The sequence below is a fragment of the Pholcus phalangioides genome, unplaced genomic scaffold (genome assembly GCF_987345545.1).
Source record: "Pholcus phalangioides strain wild (caught in Gottingen) unplaced genomic scaffold, Ppha-v1.0 ptg000008l_1, whole genome shotgun sequence".
In the NCBI taxonomy this organism is placed as follows: Eukaryota; Metazoa; Arthropoda; class Arachnida; order Araneae; family Pholcidae; genus Pholcus; species Pholcus phalangioides.
The window spans coordinates 58,951,198-58,967,603 of NW_028301601.1; the positions used below are offsets into that span (position 1 = coordinate 58,951,198).

Consider the following 16,406-nt stretch of genomic DNA (forward strand, 5'->3'; position numbering starts at 1 on the left):
AGATAGACTTGGAAGTCTGGGGGGGGGGGCACGTTCATTATTGCTGGGGGGGGGGCACGATTGTGATGATACCAATTCATACATACATATACACGTTAGATCAGTCGACTCCACCTCTGATGCTGGGGGGGGGGGGCACTACCCCCGTATCTACGCCCATGCTTTTCCTTTATCCACGGCTTTTCACAGCAGTCCCGAAAAAAAAAACCCTTCACGACATTGAATAGGTCCACATCAATATGGACAGCTCACTCGAAACTCCCTTGACAAACGTTGATCATACCCCTAAGAGCCGCGGCGCACAGTTTGAGAAACATCGCCTTAGGGATACGCGTACTATATGTAGAGAATCACTGACCTTACTAGACACAGGAACATATACTCGAGGAACTATCATCCTCTCCCTTCCCCTCCCTCCCCCCCCCCCCCCCCCCCCGTCAAACACAGAATGTACCAAAGACTTCAGGAGCTTTGCCTTTGACAAGGATAGGGTCCAAAGGTGTCGCCCTTAAAAAAATTATGAAAAAATTCAAGTATATTCATCTAACCCAGAAGCAGATAAGGCCAAAAAAAACTAGCCGCTGTGCTGTACTTGATCATGTGTTGTTTGAATGACGTCATTTCAACACTGGGTTACGGGATTTTCACAATAATTCTTGGCCTCTATTGGCGTTCAAAATATTAAACTTCTCTCATTTTTTTAGTGACCCATAATAATTTCGCCAGATTTTATTTTGTATTTCTGTACATAAATTTAAGAGAGCAAAATCAGTGATAACTTTTTTCAAAACCTTCTGAAGACGTCACCTTGAGACCCTTCCCTTGTAAGTCATAGGACCACAGAACATTACTTTGCCCAGGTAACCCATCATGGGTCACCCATAATGTTGAGACGGCCATGCATAATCCCCACCCCACAAGAATAAAGCTCATTGAACTCTAGCCCAGGGTAGGCATGGACAGGGCCGCAACTAGGAGAGGGCAGGGGGAAGGGGCTCCCCCAGAGTAGTTTTATAGATATTTTCCCCATATAAAAAGAACCACTTCAAAGCATAAATGTACACAGAAATCAATATCCCCAGCTCTCCATGACGCCTGTGACAAAGGTTGGCGATGCCCCCTTAGGAGCCGCGACGTACACTTCTAGAAGCGCTGCCAACCAAGGGTTTCCACGGAATAGTCTCATACCCATCAATGGTTGCACGGAATAGTCTCATACCCATGAAGGGTTCCACGGAATAGTCTCGTACCCCTCAATGGCTCCGCGATAGCTTTTACGTTGGAGACCCCCTGGTTTAGATCATCCATAATTTCTGCTTTGTTCTAAAACGCATTCATCCGGAAGCTCTAAGCAACCAATCATTGGTCCCCGTAGATCTACAGACCACCTTTTGAAAACCTGGATTGCAAAAAATGCATATCATTGATTTACTGGATGAAATTCTCGTAAGAGTTATATTTTCTTCACAATTTTGTTATCCATTCCATCGTCGACCAAAACTCACTCATAGGTCGAAATTATGGCTTGAGAATCCGCCCCGATTCGCCGGCTCAGGCTAACAGAACGCAAAACCGCGTCGAAGTAAGTCATAAAGACGTATTTATTCGTCATCAGCGTCGAATGATAGGCTCGATTCCCCACTCATTATTCGATATAATGAAAGACCAGATGCCACACACACACGCGCGAGATGAATTATACGAGAGGCGCATTCACGCAGCCATCACAGGAATTCATCGTATTAAGTGGGAAATGGGGTGATATCGTAGTCTATCCGGTTCCATGAAATGTCTCATACATTAACCATGAGGGCTTGATTCCCATGTTCGGCGGCTAAATTGTCATTATTCAATTCACTATCATGGGTCATCATCCGGCATGGATTGATGGATGGATGAGACGTTATGAGGAAATGTGATCAATGTCGGTGACGATGGCTTTTTTGCTTTACAACTCCTCAACATGCTCCGGAGACACGTTTCAAGAGGGTATCGTGAAACACAGACAATAACCTCATGGCAGATATCTTCAATCTATTGCTCGTGAGCACACCTCGGTGTTTACTGAAGCTTCCAAGAATGCTCGATGCTTACGTCCGATTCCGTACCTGCGAGATATAAGGCCGGGTTCACACTGGACCGATACGATAAACCAAGGAATCAAACCTTTAGGAGAGTGTGGGCAACTTAATTAGTTTTGAAAAAGTGTCACGGGCCATTTAAGTGATGTGGAACTGCACCGCGGGCAGCTTAAGCGCTCTGTAACTGTGAGTGATCTGCGAATGTGCCTTAAAGGGTCACTTAATTTAAGTCACCTGGCAATGTTTTAAAGGTCACTTAAGTGATGTGGAACTGTGTCGCCAGTCGCGTGAGTGACCTGCAAATTTTCCGCAAATCATTCGAATCATCCGAATACGTGTCATGGGCTACTTGAGTGATGTGTAACTGTGTCATCGGTTAAAATTGCCTATGGCGATAGACCGGAGTTGTGCTCGGTTTGAATGAATGAATGTGTCATCGGTTACTTGAGTGATGTGGAACTGTGTCGCCGGTCACTTGAATGATCTGCAAATGTACCGCCTGGAAATGTTCCAGGGTCCACGAAAGTGATCTCGAAATGTACCGCGGGTAACTTGAATGAAGTGGAACCACACCGCGGGCAGCTTAAGTGTTCTAGAACTGTGCCGCCGGTCACTAGTATCGGTCCCTGCTTAACTAAACTATATTCAAGTTGCATCGGATAATTAGTATCGTGTTGATGTGGGTTATAGCGTACGTGAGGGTTGCCGAATGGGGGTGCTCTTAATGTGATTATGAACGGCACTTTCGACTCGACTCTTCCCTGGCTTGGTTTTTTTACTTGCTAAATGACCGTAATGTTTAACGAGGTGCTCTCATCTAGATATCTGTACAGTTGTCTTTTTGTTGGCATTTTCCTTAGAAGAGAAGATTTCGTTTCTGAGATACACAGCTCATTTCCGTCGAACTAAAATGATGTGGGAAAAGGCGATGTTCTCTGTTGAGATTCCTCTATTAACATTGATTCTATTCATCATTCATAGAGGGACACACTAAAAAAAAAAATGTCGAAAGAAAATGCATGCATTCAATGTCGAAAAAAATTATCCGTTTCCCCCTAATTTTACCCATTTGCGTCCAGAAGAAGAATAAGAATCCGTGAAATTGCGACTCTTATCACCCGATGCGAAAAATAATCCGCTTGCATTAGTAAGTGAAACAAAAACCCTTTTCTTGCCAAGGCGTGATGACACGGTGAGTGAAAACGGGTCATCAGTCGGTACAAAAGCCATCATGTCCGTGAAAACAGTTAAACTGATGAAATAAAAACTTAATGGCGCAGTTTGACCAAATTGGTCTTTGCGCCAATAAATTTAAAATCCAATCCAACAAAAATCTAAGTCATAAATGGCTTTTCATTCAAGAAAATCGCAACCTCTGCGTTTGATGAAGACACGAAAACCCAATAGAAACGTTGTTTTTGTGTGTGCGCGCCCCTTCGACTTTTGTAGAAAACGTGATTTTAGCGGTAAAAGAATCGATCTAATGGTTATCCGACAAAACACACGAAATGGCAAAAATTCAAAATGAAGGAATCTTCAGTGATTCAGAGAAAACCTGTTTGACTCGGGACCCGTCGCCCCATCAGTGAGGTGGTCATTCATTAAAATACAGTCGACGCTCGTTTTTACATACCTATACGAACGTAAAATATAGTTCGTAAATGGGAAAGGTATTTAAAAGAATAGTACAGTACTTTTGCGGCCACCGCGGAACAAAAAAAAATTCATCCATAAAGGGGGGAGGTGGCCAGCATTAATATCAACGGTATCAAATTTTTATTATACAAGAGCGAAATATTATTTGGCGGTAAAAGAGGGATGACCCCTATCTGACAGGTGTCCGTTAAGAGGGGGTTTTACTGCATATTATTTGGGAATAAAAGATTAGTTCGTAAAAACGTGTAGACCGCAAATTAGAAGAAAATAAAATAAAGCATCACCGCTATAACAAATCCAAAAATAGTTTTAGAACCACAACCTTAAGGTCTCAGCAGCCTCCTGATCTTTCAGATCACTACTAGTAGACAGATGGCAGGACTTCTAATCTCCAACACGCATACTACAAAAATTCAACTCATGGGCATGAACTACCAAGTACTTCGCAGGAATGTTCTGTGCGGTTTAGTATTAACCTAATGATTATACAACACCCATGGAAGAGAAACCGGTTATGTACATGTATATCGATTCAAGCAGAACCACTTGGGACTAACTTTTGTGTTGTGAGCGTTTCGCCAAGGACAGTTGGCGCCTTCATTCCGTCGCCAACACGCCGCCAAACACGTCCAGCAAGGAAAAAAACCTGTTTTTGGAGCAGCTTGTGTTAGGGGAGTGTTGTGAGCGTTTCGCCAAGGACAGTTGGCGCCTTCATTCCGTCGCCAACACGACGCCAAACCCGTCCAGCGAGAAAAAACCTGTTTTTGGAGCAGCTTGTTCGGAGCAAGGTTTCTAGAATATATAGGTTCGGGGCAACTTTTCTCTCCTTCTGGTTCCGGCTGCGAATGAGAGAGGTCTGCTTCACCTCGGCTCCAGAAATCATGCTTAAACGTTAATCACTAATTAAGGGTAAAAATGATGCCTGAAATTAATTAAGCACGCGACCCATATGTAGATGTTGTAACTACGAGAAATCGGGACTCCCCCGAGTCTTCAGGATGGAAACTGGGAATCTTCGGTGTGTACTTCGCAGCAGCCCCTGACTCGACGATCCGCAACAGACATGTAATAGATCTCCAATGTAGTGAATATCATTTTTCTAATTCAGGCCTGGTAAATAAGTTTTTTAACGTTAATCGAGATCTTCCTAAGAAATTATAATAATTGCCGTCAGAAACTCAGTACAAATGTATGAATTTTATATGCATCTAAAGGTAATCTGATAATTACTTAAAAGCTATTTTCTCTCGACTCGCTTCGAATTGATTTAATTGTGTTTTAACAGTATTTTAATTCATACGATCACGAGCCCCCGGCCCTCTAAGGGGGAGGCTCAACCTCCCCCCTTCCCACAAAATTTGCGAAGAAAGCTAGTTAAGTCTAATTTCTCCTCTCGGAGTAATTTTAAAACACCATTCCATGAATATGAAAGAGCATAGGTGTACTCACCCTCCTGGGAGATTCGGGAAGACTTGGCACGAACTGATCGGAAGTGCGTTTCTGCAGCAGAGTCCTCGGAAGACCATCTAGACTAGAAAGATCCTTGAGCGGTGTAGGTTCTTCCTCGTCGTAGCGATACTTCTGCAAGACACCAAATTACGTCCAATCAGAAACGAGGCGGAATGTAATATACATAGATGAATACAATACAGTAGCGTTTCTCATTCTTTTTCAGTCAATGGTTCCTCTTTTGGACCACGTGCCCCACCGTCTTATCCATCCTCCCCCTCCCTCCTCAGGCAACAGCGAGACCTTCCCTGCTATACATTCACAACACATTAGGGGTCGTTCAAGTATTACGTAAGCAAATTTTTAGAAATTTTTGACCCTCCCCCCCCCCCTGTCAGCAAAATTTCGTCATCAGCTCTTCCCCTCTGAATCCTAACTCATATTTTCATAAAGGGTGGTTGATGACGTAAGCATCATTATCCAAACCCCTTTCCCCCCTTGTCATCAAAAGTCAGCAAATCGGAAACCCCCCTCCCCCCATCGATGATGACGTAGTACTTGAACGGCCCCTTATCCTGGATTCGCGCCTATCCTAGGCTAGAGATCAGTGAGCATCTTTCTCGTGGGGGTTTCATGCATGGCCGTCTGAACATCATGGGTCCCCGAGCAAAGTGATATTCTAGAGCAGCGGTTCGGAACCTTTTTTGACTCGCGGAACCCTTTCAAGCAAAAAATTTCTATGGCGGGGAGCCCCCGTAGGCTAATTTTTTCAATTATTCATCAAACTTACCTATTTATTTTTAATATTTAAAAATATTTACAATCATTTTTTTAAATTTAATTTTTTTTTATTTTCTTCAAGCGGCCGCGGAGCCCCTGGAGAGTGCACAAGGAGCCCTGAGTGCTTCGCGGAGCACCGGTTGAGAACCACTGTTCTAGAGCATATATGCTCAACGCACGACAAATAACCAAACCACTTAAATGGGCTCACGGAAGATTATTTATCAAATCATTTAAGCTGTCTACGGCACGTACTCAGATCACTCAAGTGACCCCCAAGCACATCACCAAATCACTTGAGCGAACCAGCGGTACACCTTCAGTTCAATTAATTAGATAATAAAGGGTACGCGGTATATTTGCAGATTAGTCAAGTGGCTGGATGTTTCTAGATCACTCGAATGGGCAGCGGCACGCTTCGAGATCACTTGAGTGACTCGCAGCACATTTACAGATCTTATTTAAGAAGCTCTTGGCACTCTTCCAAATCACTTAATTTGCCTGCGACACATTTCCAGATGAATAAAGCGGCCCGTGGCATATTTTCAGATCACCTGAGTGGCTCGAGGCACTTTTCCAGATAAGTCACGCGGCCCGCGATACGTTGCAAAACCAATGAAATGGCCCGAATTAACCAAAAGGTTCAGCCCCCCCTTGTTTTAGACTCCCCCCCCCCTCCCCACACTTAGCTGGAAGTAACAGCTTACATATTTGCATACTAACATTCGGAAATATTAGTCCCAGATCACATCATGCGGGGGCCAATGGATACGATGCCCCGGACCATAGCCACATGGCCAATGGGTTATGGTCCTGGTTCTATGGACAGCTCTGCTGAATTCTGAAGGTAGGCACGTTTTTTTCCCCACAATGTATCAGTTGAAAACTTTATTTCTTCACAGCTCTCTTTGGACAGCTCCACAGCTTGCCGTGGCTCCTTTTCCATCTGTTTTTCACCCGTGTCTCCCCAGGATCGCAAGAGAGCCATATGGCTCCTGGTTGAGAACCACTGTAATACAGTATGTAAAATACAAACTTCGAGTCGATACGTTTCCCGTCGGCTCTAAAAGGACCGAGTAACACTCGTCATCCTTGCGTGTGTGTGTATACCAGTGAAAATGAGTTTTGCCATCATTATTATTATTGTAACCGCTATCATTAACACAAATGGGTTTTTCAATTACATGAGCAATACACTGGGAAATTTGGAATCCGCTAATTCTGTGTAGCGTTTTGGGGGAGCCCCTCGAATATGGATCGGTGTTGAGGAAAGTATTTTCCGCTTGCCAGCTCCAGTCGCAAAAGTCCATTAATTCCCGGGGACCGCTGGAACGCGCTCCCCCGAATGAATTCTGTCATCTCGTTTCCCGACGGTGTGTGTGTGTTTGTATGCGTTTGTCACAATGACATGTCGCGGCGGTGTCCTGGAGGGAAATGTCCGTTTCCATTCTTCGAAGCCGAACGCTCTTCGTACAGCGCATGCATTATATATTCATCCAATCTAGTGTATTTATATAAGCTAGAAATGACGTAAGCGATGTCTGACTTGTACTTAAAGAGATGCTGTTGGTCATGGTCAGTAACAACCAGGAGACCCGGATGCGGGATTTTGGTGAAATTTGCAGTTCCCCCCCCCCCCATACTTTTCCACATTAAAGGCGTTTTAGGATATTTTCTTTATCACTTTCTAAATTTTTCGACGAACATTCGGAATTGCCGGTTCCATGTTTCAGTGAGAATTTGATTTTGCACTTCGCCAATGTCTCGGTGCTTGTAGCTCGCCATTAAATCCAGATATCCTTTTGAAGCGTTTCTCAACCTATGAACGTGGGCCATGGGTAGGTGATCCGCAGGTAGACTTGATACAATTATTCATTTGTTGTAATTGATATTAGGGGGTCGTTCAAGTATTACGTCAGCATCGAGGGGGGGGGGGGGGGTTCCGGATTTGCTGACTTTTGATGACAAGGGGGGAGGGGGGGTTTGAAGGTTGCTTACGTCATCAACCACCCCTTTTTAAAGATCTCAAATATTCCAAGCTGCTGACGAAATTTTGCTGACAGGGGGAGGGGGGTCAGTGTTTTGCTGGGAAGGGGTCAAAAATGGCTGAAAATCTGCTTACGTAATACTTAAATGGCCCGCTTAGTAATATTCATATGGGTTCTAACAAAATTACTTTCATACTCTGGTTCACTATGCATATATGCTTTAAATGCAATTTGCTAATTACTGCTAAAATTGCTGAAGGGTGTGAAAGTAAAGGGCTCTTGCTCTACAAATCACAGTAAACAAAAAAAGGAATCTCAAAAATATTCAAATGATCTTATGACCATATTTCATTGACAAAAAAAAAAACCGGCAGTCTTCGATCCTAAATAATAATGTGGAATACGGGACCTTGCCAATTGTCATCAAAAACATTGTCATAATTAGGCAAAATGACCGATCGTAATGAAAATTCCAAAAAAATTGGGGACGAAACACTAAACGTGACAAATATGCAAGATGAAATATTTATAATTTTCGCTGTGATTATAATATAATTTATATTATGAAAACGCTGCGTGTGCGTATTCACGACTTCAGTAAATATTACAAATTCAAAGATGTATCGATTAAAAAAATCGGAAAAACGAAAATTACTGGAATGTCCCTTAATACGGGATACAAGTGGTCCGTTAAATTGTTTGTATGAATTTTACGGGTTTTTAATTTCAAAAACGTTGAGAAACACTATTTTAATGGAAATAGTGTGACCTTATAGGATCTTCTCGGCAAAATCAAAATCGTGACCGCCAATTCTGAATTTTTGTGGAATATCTACTTCGGCGAACTCATTGTTTTAAATTCATTGTTTCGGAAACCATTGTTTGAATTTTATTGTCCATGAAATCATAGTTTGAATTTTATTGTTCATGAAATCAGTTTGAATTTTATTGTTCATGAAATCAGTTTGAATTTTATTGTTCATGAAATCATAGTTTGAATTATATCAAATTCATTGTTTGAATTTTATTATTCACGAAACCATTGTTTGAATTTCATTGTTCACGAAACCATTGTTTAAATTTCATTGTTCCCGAAACCATTGTTTGAATTATATTATAAAATTCATTGTTTGAATTATATTATTATAAATTCATTGTTTGAATTATATTATAAAATTCATTGTTTGAATTATATTATCATAAATTCATTGTTTGAATTATATTATCATCAAATTCATTGTTTGAATTATATTATCAACAAATTCATTGTTTGAATTATATCATCAAATTCATTGTTTGAATTATATTATCATCAAATTCATTGTTTGAATTATATGAATTCCATTGTTTAAATTTATTTGTTCACGAAACCATTGTTTGAATTTTATTGTTTTCATCCTCAAAAATGTCCACAAACGTTTTCGTCCACAAAACATTGATTTCAAACAGTATTCTCATAAACAAAGGACGATAAACTGTCGTCGAGATTATCATTTGAGACAACTTTAATGACATTCTTGAACATCAATTTTTTTTCAGAGAATTGTCAAAGAGCCGTTGTTCTCAAGAGAACATTGTTTAAAATTTATATATTGTTCCTCTATTTTCCAAATCATTGTCTAAAAATTTATTGTTCTCAACACCATTTTTTAAAAGTCAAATCATTGTTCAAAGTTTGTTGTCCTCGAAATCATTGTCCAAAGTTTATTATTCTTCTCGAAATCAGTTTGGAATTCATTATTCTTTAAATCATCGTTTAAAATTTATTCTCGAAATCAGTTTGGAATTCATTACTCTTTAAATCATCGTTTAAAATCTATTCTCGAAATCAGTCTGGAATTCATTACTCTTTAAATCATCGTTTAGAATTTACTCTCGAAATCAGTTTGGAATTCATTACTCTTCAAATCACCGTTTAGAATTTACTCTCGAAATCAGTTTGGAATTCATTACTCTTCAAATCATCGTTTAGAATTTACTCTCGAAATCAGTTTGGAATTCATTACTCTTCAAATCATCGTTTAGAATTTACTCTCGAAATCAGTTTGGAATTCATTACTCTTTAAATCATCGTTTAGAATTTACTCCCGAAATCAGTTTGGAATTCATTACTCTTTAAATCATCGTTTAAAATCTATTCTCGAAATCAGTTTGGAATTCATTACTCTTTAAATCATCGTTTAAAATTTACTCTCGAAATCAGTTTGGAATTCATTACTCTTTAAATCATCGTTTAAAATCTATTCTCGAAATCAGTTTGGAATTCATTACTCTTTAAATCATCGTTTAAAATCTATTCTCGAAATCAGTTTGGAATTCATTACTCTTTAAATCATCGTTTAAAATTTACTCTCGAAATCAGTTTGGAATTCATTACTCTTTAAATCATCGTTTAAAATCTATTCTCGAAATCAGTTTGGAATTCATTACTTTTTAAATCATCGTTTAAAATCTATTCTCGAAATCAGTTTGGAATTCATTACTCTTTAAATCATCGTTTAAAATCTATTCTCGAAATCAGTTTGGAATTCATTACTCTTTAAATCATCGTTTAAAATTTACTCTCGAAATCAGTTTGGAATTCATTACTCTTTAAATCATCGTTTAAAATCTAGTCTCGAAATCAGTTTGGAATTCATTACTCTTTAAATCATCGTTTAAAATCTATTCTCGAAATCAGTTTGGAATTCATTACTCTTTAAATCATTGTTTAAAATCTATTCTCGAAATCAGTTTGGAATTCATTACTCTTTAAATCATCGTTTAAAATCTATTCTCGAAATCAGTTTGGAATTCATTACTCTTTAAATCATCGTTTAAAATTTACTCTCGAAATCAGTTTGGAATTCATTACTCTTTAAATCATCGTTTAAAATCTATTCTCGAAATCAGTTTGGAATTCATTACTCTTTAAATCATCGTTTAAAATCTATTCTCGAAATCAGTTTGGAATTCATTACTCTTTAAATCATCGTTTAAAATTTACTCTCGAAATCAGTTTGGAATTCATTATTCTTCAACCAGTTTGGAATTCATTATCCTTTAAATCATCGTTTGAGAATCGTTGTTTTCGAAATCATTGCTCCAAATCAACTGGAGCATTGTTTTAAACCCTCTTTGTCCAGAACGTCATCTAAAATTCATAACTATCACCAAAACCAAATTGCAAGATAATTACTACTGTCATTATCCCCCCACGCTGCCCCTTCCCCTCCCAGAAAACATACAGCCTGTAAATTCGTTTTCTCCGCAACAAGTTGCACACGTAAGGGAAACAAACACTACAGCAACAAATATATACCTAACAAATACATCAAATAATATAAAAATATACAAGAAATAGAGGTAGGTAGGTAGAGAAAGAAAGCATTTTCTCGCCCCCCTCTTTTTCCTCGAAATATCCTCTCCTTTCGGCTTCTGTTACGGAAAAAAGAGGGATTTTGTTTTTCTTCTGAAAAAATCGAAAAAAAATATATATCTTCGTTTTTTCTAAAGTGAAATAAAAGAAATATTTTTTTTTTTCATTCCTTTTTCTTCTTTCCGGGAAAAACGGGTCCCAGAAATAACCAAGAAAAATGGATGACTTCTTCGTCGTCGATTCGCGATTTCTTTATTTATGTATATCTCGAAATCACTGCTTTCCTCGCCCCCCCCCCCCCGCCCCCTTTCTCAGTACGCCATTGTCTGAGGAAACTAAATAAAGTTTCGGACACACTCACACACACACAAAAAAAGGAAAGAAACGGGACTCCTTTTTCTCCGGGAAAAATAAATCCTGTTTAGCTATTTCGTTGTGTAAATATATATGGAAAAAAAAATTTTTTTTTGTACGTTTTTTTCTCTCTCCCCCCATTTTGAAGTTCCTGTATTGTATGTATGTACATAAAATTGCTCGCTACTACGTACGCTAGGAAATGGTATTTCCTCGAGGAAAAGAGGATGCGGAGATCTCCCTGCCCCCCCCCCACCCACACTAAATATATATATATATATATATAAAATAGAATTTCGGTGCAATATTTCAAATGTACTTACGGGTTCAAGAAAAGTATAAAAGAATCCTTGGAAAGGGAAAAAGATGACACCAAAAATTGGAGGAAATGGTAAGGTGTAGTTACGACAGTGTCGAGTACAGAAGATACCGAGATCCGATCATGTGGCAGCTGTGGCCGATATTTTAGATTATTTTTTTTTTACTAGATAAGAATTGGATATCTCCCATTTTTGCTTTACAGAGAATGTAAGTATATGTGTGGATGGCACAACACGGAAATTCAGCCATATGCCATTTGCACTTCAAAATGTGGCAGACAGATTGCCGCACCGGTATCACACGAGACAAGCATAACTCTGACGACACAAACACAGGGTGTCCCATAAATTGGTAAATAGTTCGGAAACTCATAAAAACTCGGTATGTTTGAATGCGGTTTGCGAAAAAGTTATACCATCTTCACCTCGAAATACAGAAGGCAGGTGACAGCACCAGCAAGAACACGAAAGAAGCGTATAACTCTGACAACTTAAATGTGTGTGTGTGTGTGGGGTGGGGGGGGGGGAGTGAAGTTATATGAGGGGCCCTGCTGCTGGTTGGCTTGTGGGTGGTTTGCTGGTCTTGAATGTCGTTGAACTTTTCCACCGTGGTCCACGTCTCCTGGGAAGGACCAGCTAATATCCCGTAGGGGGACAGAACGGGGATCACAGTTGGTCTGGTGTTGGTGACAACATAAATACTTTAGGGCCACGCATATACATACACGTTCAAATTACCGATTCGTTAGAAACTCCGTAGAGGAATGTGAACGGCTTGCACGCTACGGTTAAGTAGAAGTGATAGTGATTGGAATTCAACCTTTCCTCAACCTCTTCTGTGTTCAAAATGTTCATAAAACCTTCGATTGGTCAATAAGGTAAAAACTTCACCAATGGTGCTTTATTCACCAATATGTCAACGTCACAATGATAACCTTAGAGAAGCGCCAGTAACAGAAAAATTCAGAAATCAGATGTACCCGCCCCCCCCCCCACACCCTGAATTTTATAGGACTGATTTGCATATTTCCAGTGATTTACTTTCGAGTAGTGCTCTCTAGCGACAAAAATTCTAATTTTTCTCTAAATTTAAAAATACAAACTTTCTTACAAATAACGTTTCCGTAAACCGCGTTCAAATACACCGATTTCTCCAATTTTTTTTATGATTTACGAACTTATGAGGCACCCTGTATATAAAATTGATCACGTGTGGGTCTGCGTCTTTGTTATGTCTACAAATCGACAATTTCACATCGATCTCCGCCAATTTTTACATATACACTAAATAGGAGCCGTCCCGAACGATGGGCTACCTTTAAAGCTGGACAAATTCCGAAAATGGGCGGAAAATCTCTGTTGGGCTATAATGATTCATAGGCCTGAAAAATTACCTTCGGAATGCTTACTTAGATCACCGTGAAACAGTTAAATAGTGCGCCAGACCTATTTTCTTAATAAATGGTCTACATCTCTTTCATCATGGTGACCACTATTGGTGACTTTAATCGACCGCGTGGTCGATTAAAGGACTTAGGATTATAGCATTTCTTAGATTTAAAATGCTGCAGATTTGCAGTTCCCCAGGAAAAGCTTATTTTAATCATAAAACTATTATTTTCTTGCGCACTCTGTCATTGCTTTGTAGACCACCGTGGCTTCTCTAACAATGCGTTTCAGGTACTTTTATCACTTTACAATGGCTCGTCACTTGTTATATGCTGCCAGTATGTGAGAAAAACTCAGGCACAGTGCCGGATTAGCTAGTGATAAATATTTTTAGAAATCACTGAGAAATGTTCGGAATTAATTGGATATCGAAGCCTCGGTGAAACGTCGCGCTACGTCATTCCATTAATGTGACGTCAGGAGATAAATTATCCGTCTTATTTGATGTTTTTGCCGTGATTGATAAGATTCGTTATCTGAACTTCATTATAACAGAGCGTACATGCTCAACCAATAACCCTCGGAGTCATCTGATGTTGCCAGTGACCTGAAACATAATCTTGTGAAAATGAAGTAATGCACTCAAGTCACACGCGGTGCAATTCTACATCACTAAAGTGGCCCGCGGGACATTCCCAGATCACTTAAGTAACCCGCAGTGTGTTTACGGATCACATGAATGATTCTTGACTTTTCCTTCAAACCGAACACAACTCAGGTCTATCGCCATTTATGGGCGATTTACTAAACTGAAGAGCCAAAAAAACTGATCAGGCATGCGTATGCAAATAGAGAGAGATATGGAACCAATCAGAGTACGGCGCTGCGGTCGACAACGCCTATATAACACAACAAGTGTCGGGCATAGTTGTTAGATCGGTTACTGCTGCTACAATGGCAGGTTATCGAGATTTAAGTGAGTTTGAACGTGGTGTTATAGTCGGCGCACGAGAGATGGGACATAGCATCTCCGAGGTAGCGAGGAAATTTGGATTTTCACGTACGACCATTTCACGAGTGTACCGCGAATATCGGGAATCCGGTGAAAAATTAAATCTACGACATCGCTGCGGCCGGAAAAAGATCATGCAAGAAAGGGACGACTGACGAGAATCATTAAACGTGACAGACGTGCAACCCTTCCGCCAATTACTGCAGATTTCAATGCTGGGCCATCAACAAGAGTCAGCGTGCGAACCATTCAACGAAACATCATCGATATGGGCTTTCGGAGCCGAAGGCCCACTCTTGATGACTGCACGACACAAAGCTTTACGCCTCGCCTGGGCCCGACAACACCGACGTTGGACAGTTGAGGACTGGAAACGCGTTGCCTGGTCTGACGAGTCTCGGTTCCAATTGCTTCGAGCTGATGGACGTGTACGGGTATGGAGACAACCTCATGAATCCATGGACCCTACATGTCAACAGGGGACTGTTCAAGCTGGTGGAGGCTCTGCGATGGTATGGGGCGTGTGCAGTGGGCGTGATATGGGACCCCTGATACGTCTAGATACGACTCTGACAGGTACGTAAGCATCCTGTCTGATCACCTGCACCCATTCATGTCCATTGTGCATTCCGATGGACTTGGACAATACGACACCCCACACGTCCAGAATTGCTACAAAGTGGCTCCAGGAACACTCTTCTGACTTTAGACACTTCCGCTGGCCACCTAAATCCCCAGACATGAACATTAGTGAACATATCTGGGATGCCTTGCAACGTGCTGTTCAGAAGAGATCTTCTCCCCCCCCCCTTACTCCTACAGATTTATGGACAGCCCTGCAGGATTCATGGTGTCAATTACCTCCAGCACTACTTCAGACATTAGTCGAGTCCATGCCACGTCGTGTTGCGGCACTTCTGCGGGCTCCCTACACGATATGAGGGAGGTGTAGAAGTTTTTTTGGCTCTTTAGTGTACCTAGTGAGTTGTGCCCGAAGAGTAACTGTGTGTGTACATAACAGTCTGAGTGCATATGTAGTGTTGTTTGATTTTTCAGTGCCGCCATCTATATTGCAGAAGTGAAGTGTTATGATTGAATTACATTTGAACTGTTTGTAGGTCTGTTGCTCTCTGTGGCGAGACTTTTTAAAGGGGAGATCGGCTCGCATTCGCGCCTCGAAGTTGAGAACCATAGAAAACCAACTTCAGCCGACCACCGCTGTGGCGACGGTGGGGTTTGAACCCGGGACCTCGCGATTCGAGTCCGTCACTATGATTACTCGACCACCATAGCGGTGAATGAATGATTCCGGACACAGTTTCGGGGCTCTTATTGGGCCGTTCAAGTATTACGTCATCATCGATGGGGGGGGGGTTCCGATTTGCTGACTTTTGATGACAAGGGGGGGGGTTGGATAATGCTTACGTCATCAATCACCCTTTATGAAAATAGAAAATATGAGTTAGGATTCAGAGGGGCAGAGCTGATGACGAAATTTTGCTGACAAGTGGGATGGGAGGGGGTCAAAAATGGCTAAAAATTTGCTTACGTAATACTTGAACGGCCCCTAAGTGGTCCGCGGTACATTTCTGGATCACCGAAGTAACCCCGCAGCACAGTTATAGATCACTCGAGTGGCCCACGGAACATTTTTAGACCACTCGAGTGGCTCCTTGCACAATTCCATTTCACTTAAGCGACCCGAGGACCCCCCAAACTACTTACGTCTCTTCACACCTGAGTGAAGAGGTGTGACTTGTTTTACTTCTTTGGCAATCCAGTATGTGGCACTCCTATCGCATCACATTCACTCGCACTACTAGTAAGTAACTAACACATATGCACCTCATCTATAATCTCTCATGGAACCTCTAACGAATTGGTAAATGTTAGAGTGTGTGTTCGTGTTGTGAACCTAACGTGAAGTATCTTTCCGTGCATTGCTTGTTATAGAGTGCTACTACTTCACCAAACACCAACTCCATATTGCTATATTGCAATATGCGGCCATTAATGAGT

General features: G+C 40.9%; 1 protein-coding gene across 7 annotated transcripts in view; it reads right to left on the reverse strand.

The window, feature by feature from the left end:
* LOC149084660 (disks large homolog 1-like) overlaps positions 1–16,406 on the reverse strand; it is a 393,252-nt gene that overhangs the window by 245,654 nt on the left and 131,192 nt on the right. For all 7 annotated transcript variants that reach the window (XM_089235064.1, XM_089235062.1, XM_089235059.1 and 4 more), the window contains one exon: positions 5,187–5,318. In XM_089235064.1, the coding sequence (XP_089091190.1) occupies positions 5,187–5,318 (132 nt within the window). The remainder of the gene's footprint in view (positions 1–5,186; positions 5,319–16,406) is intronic.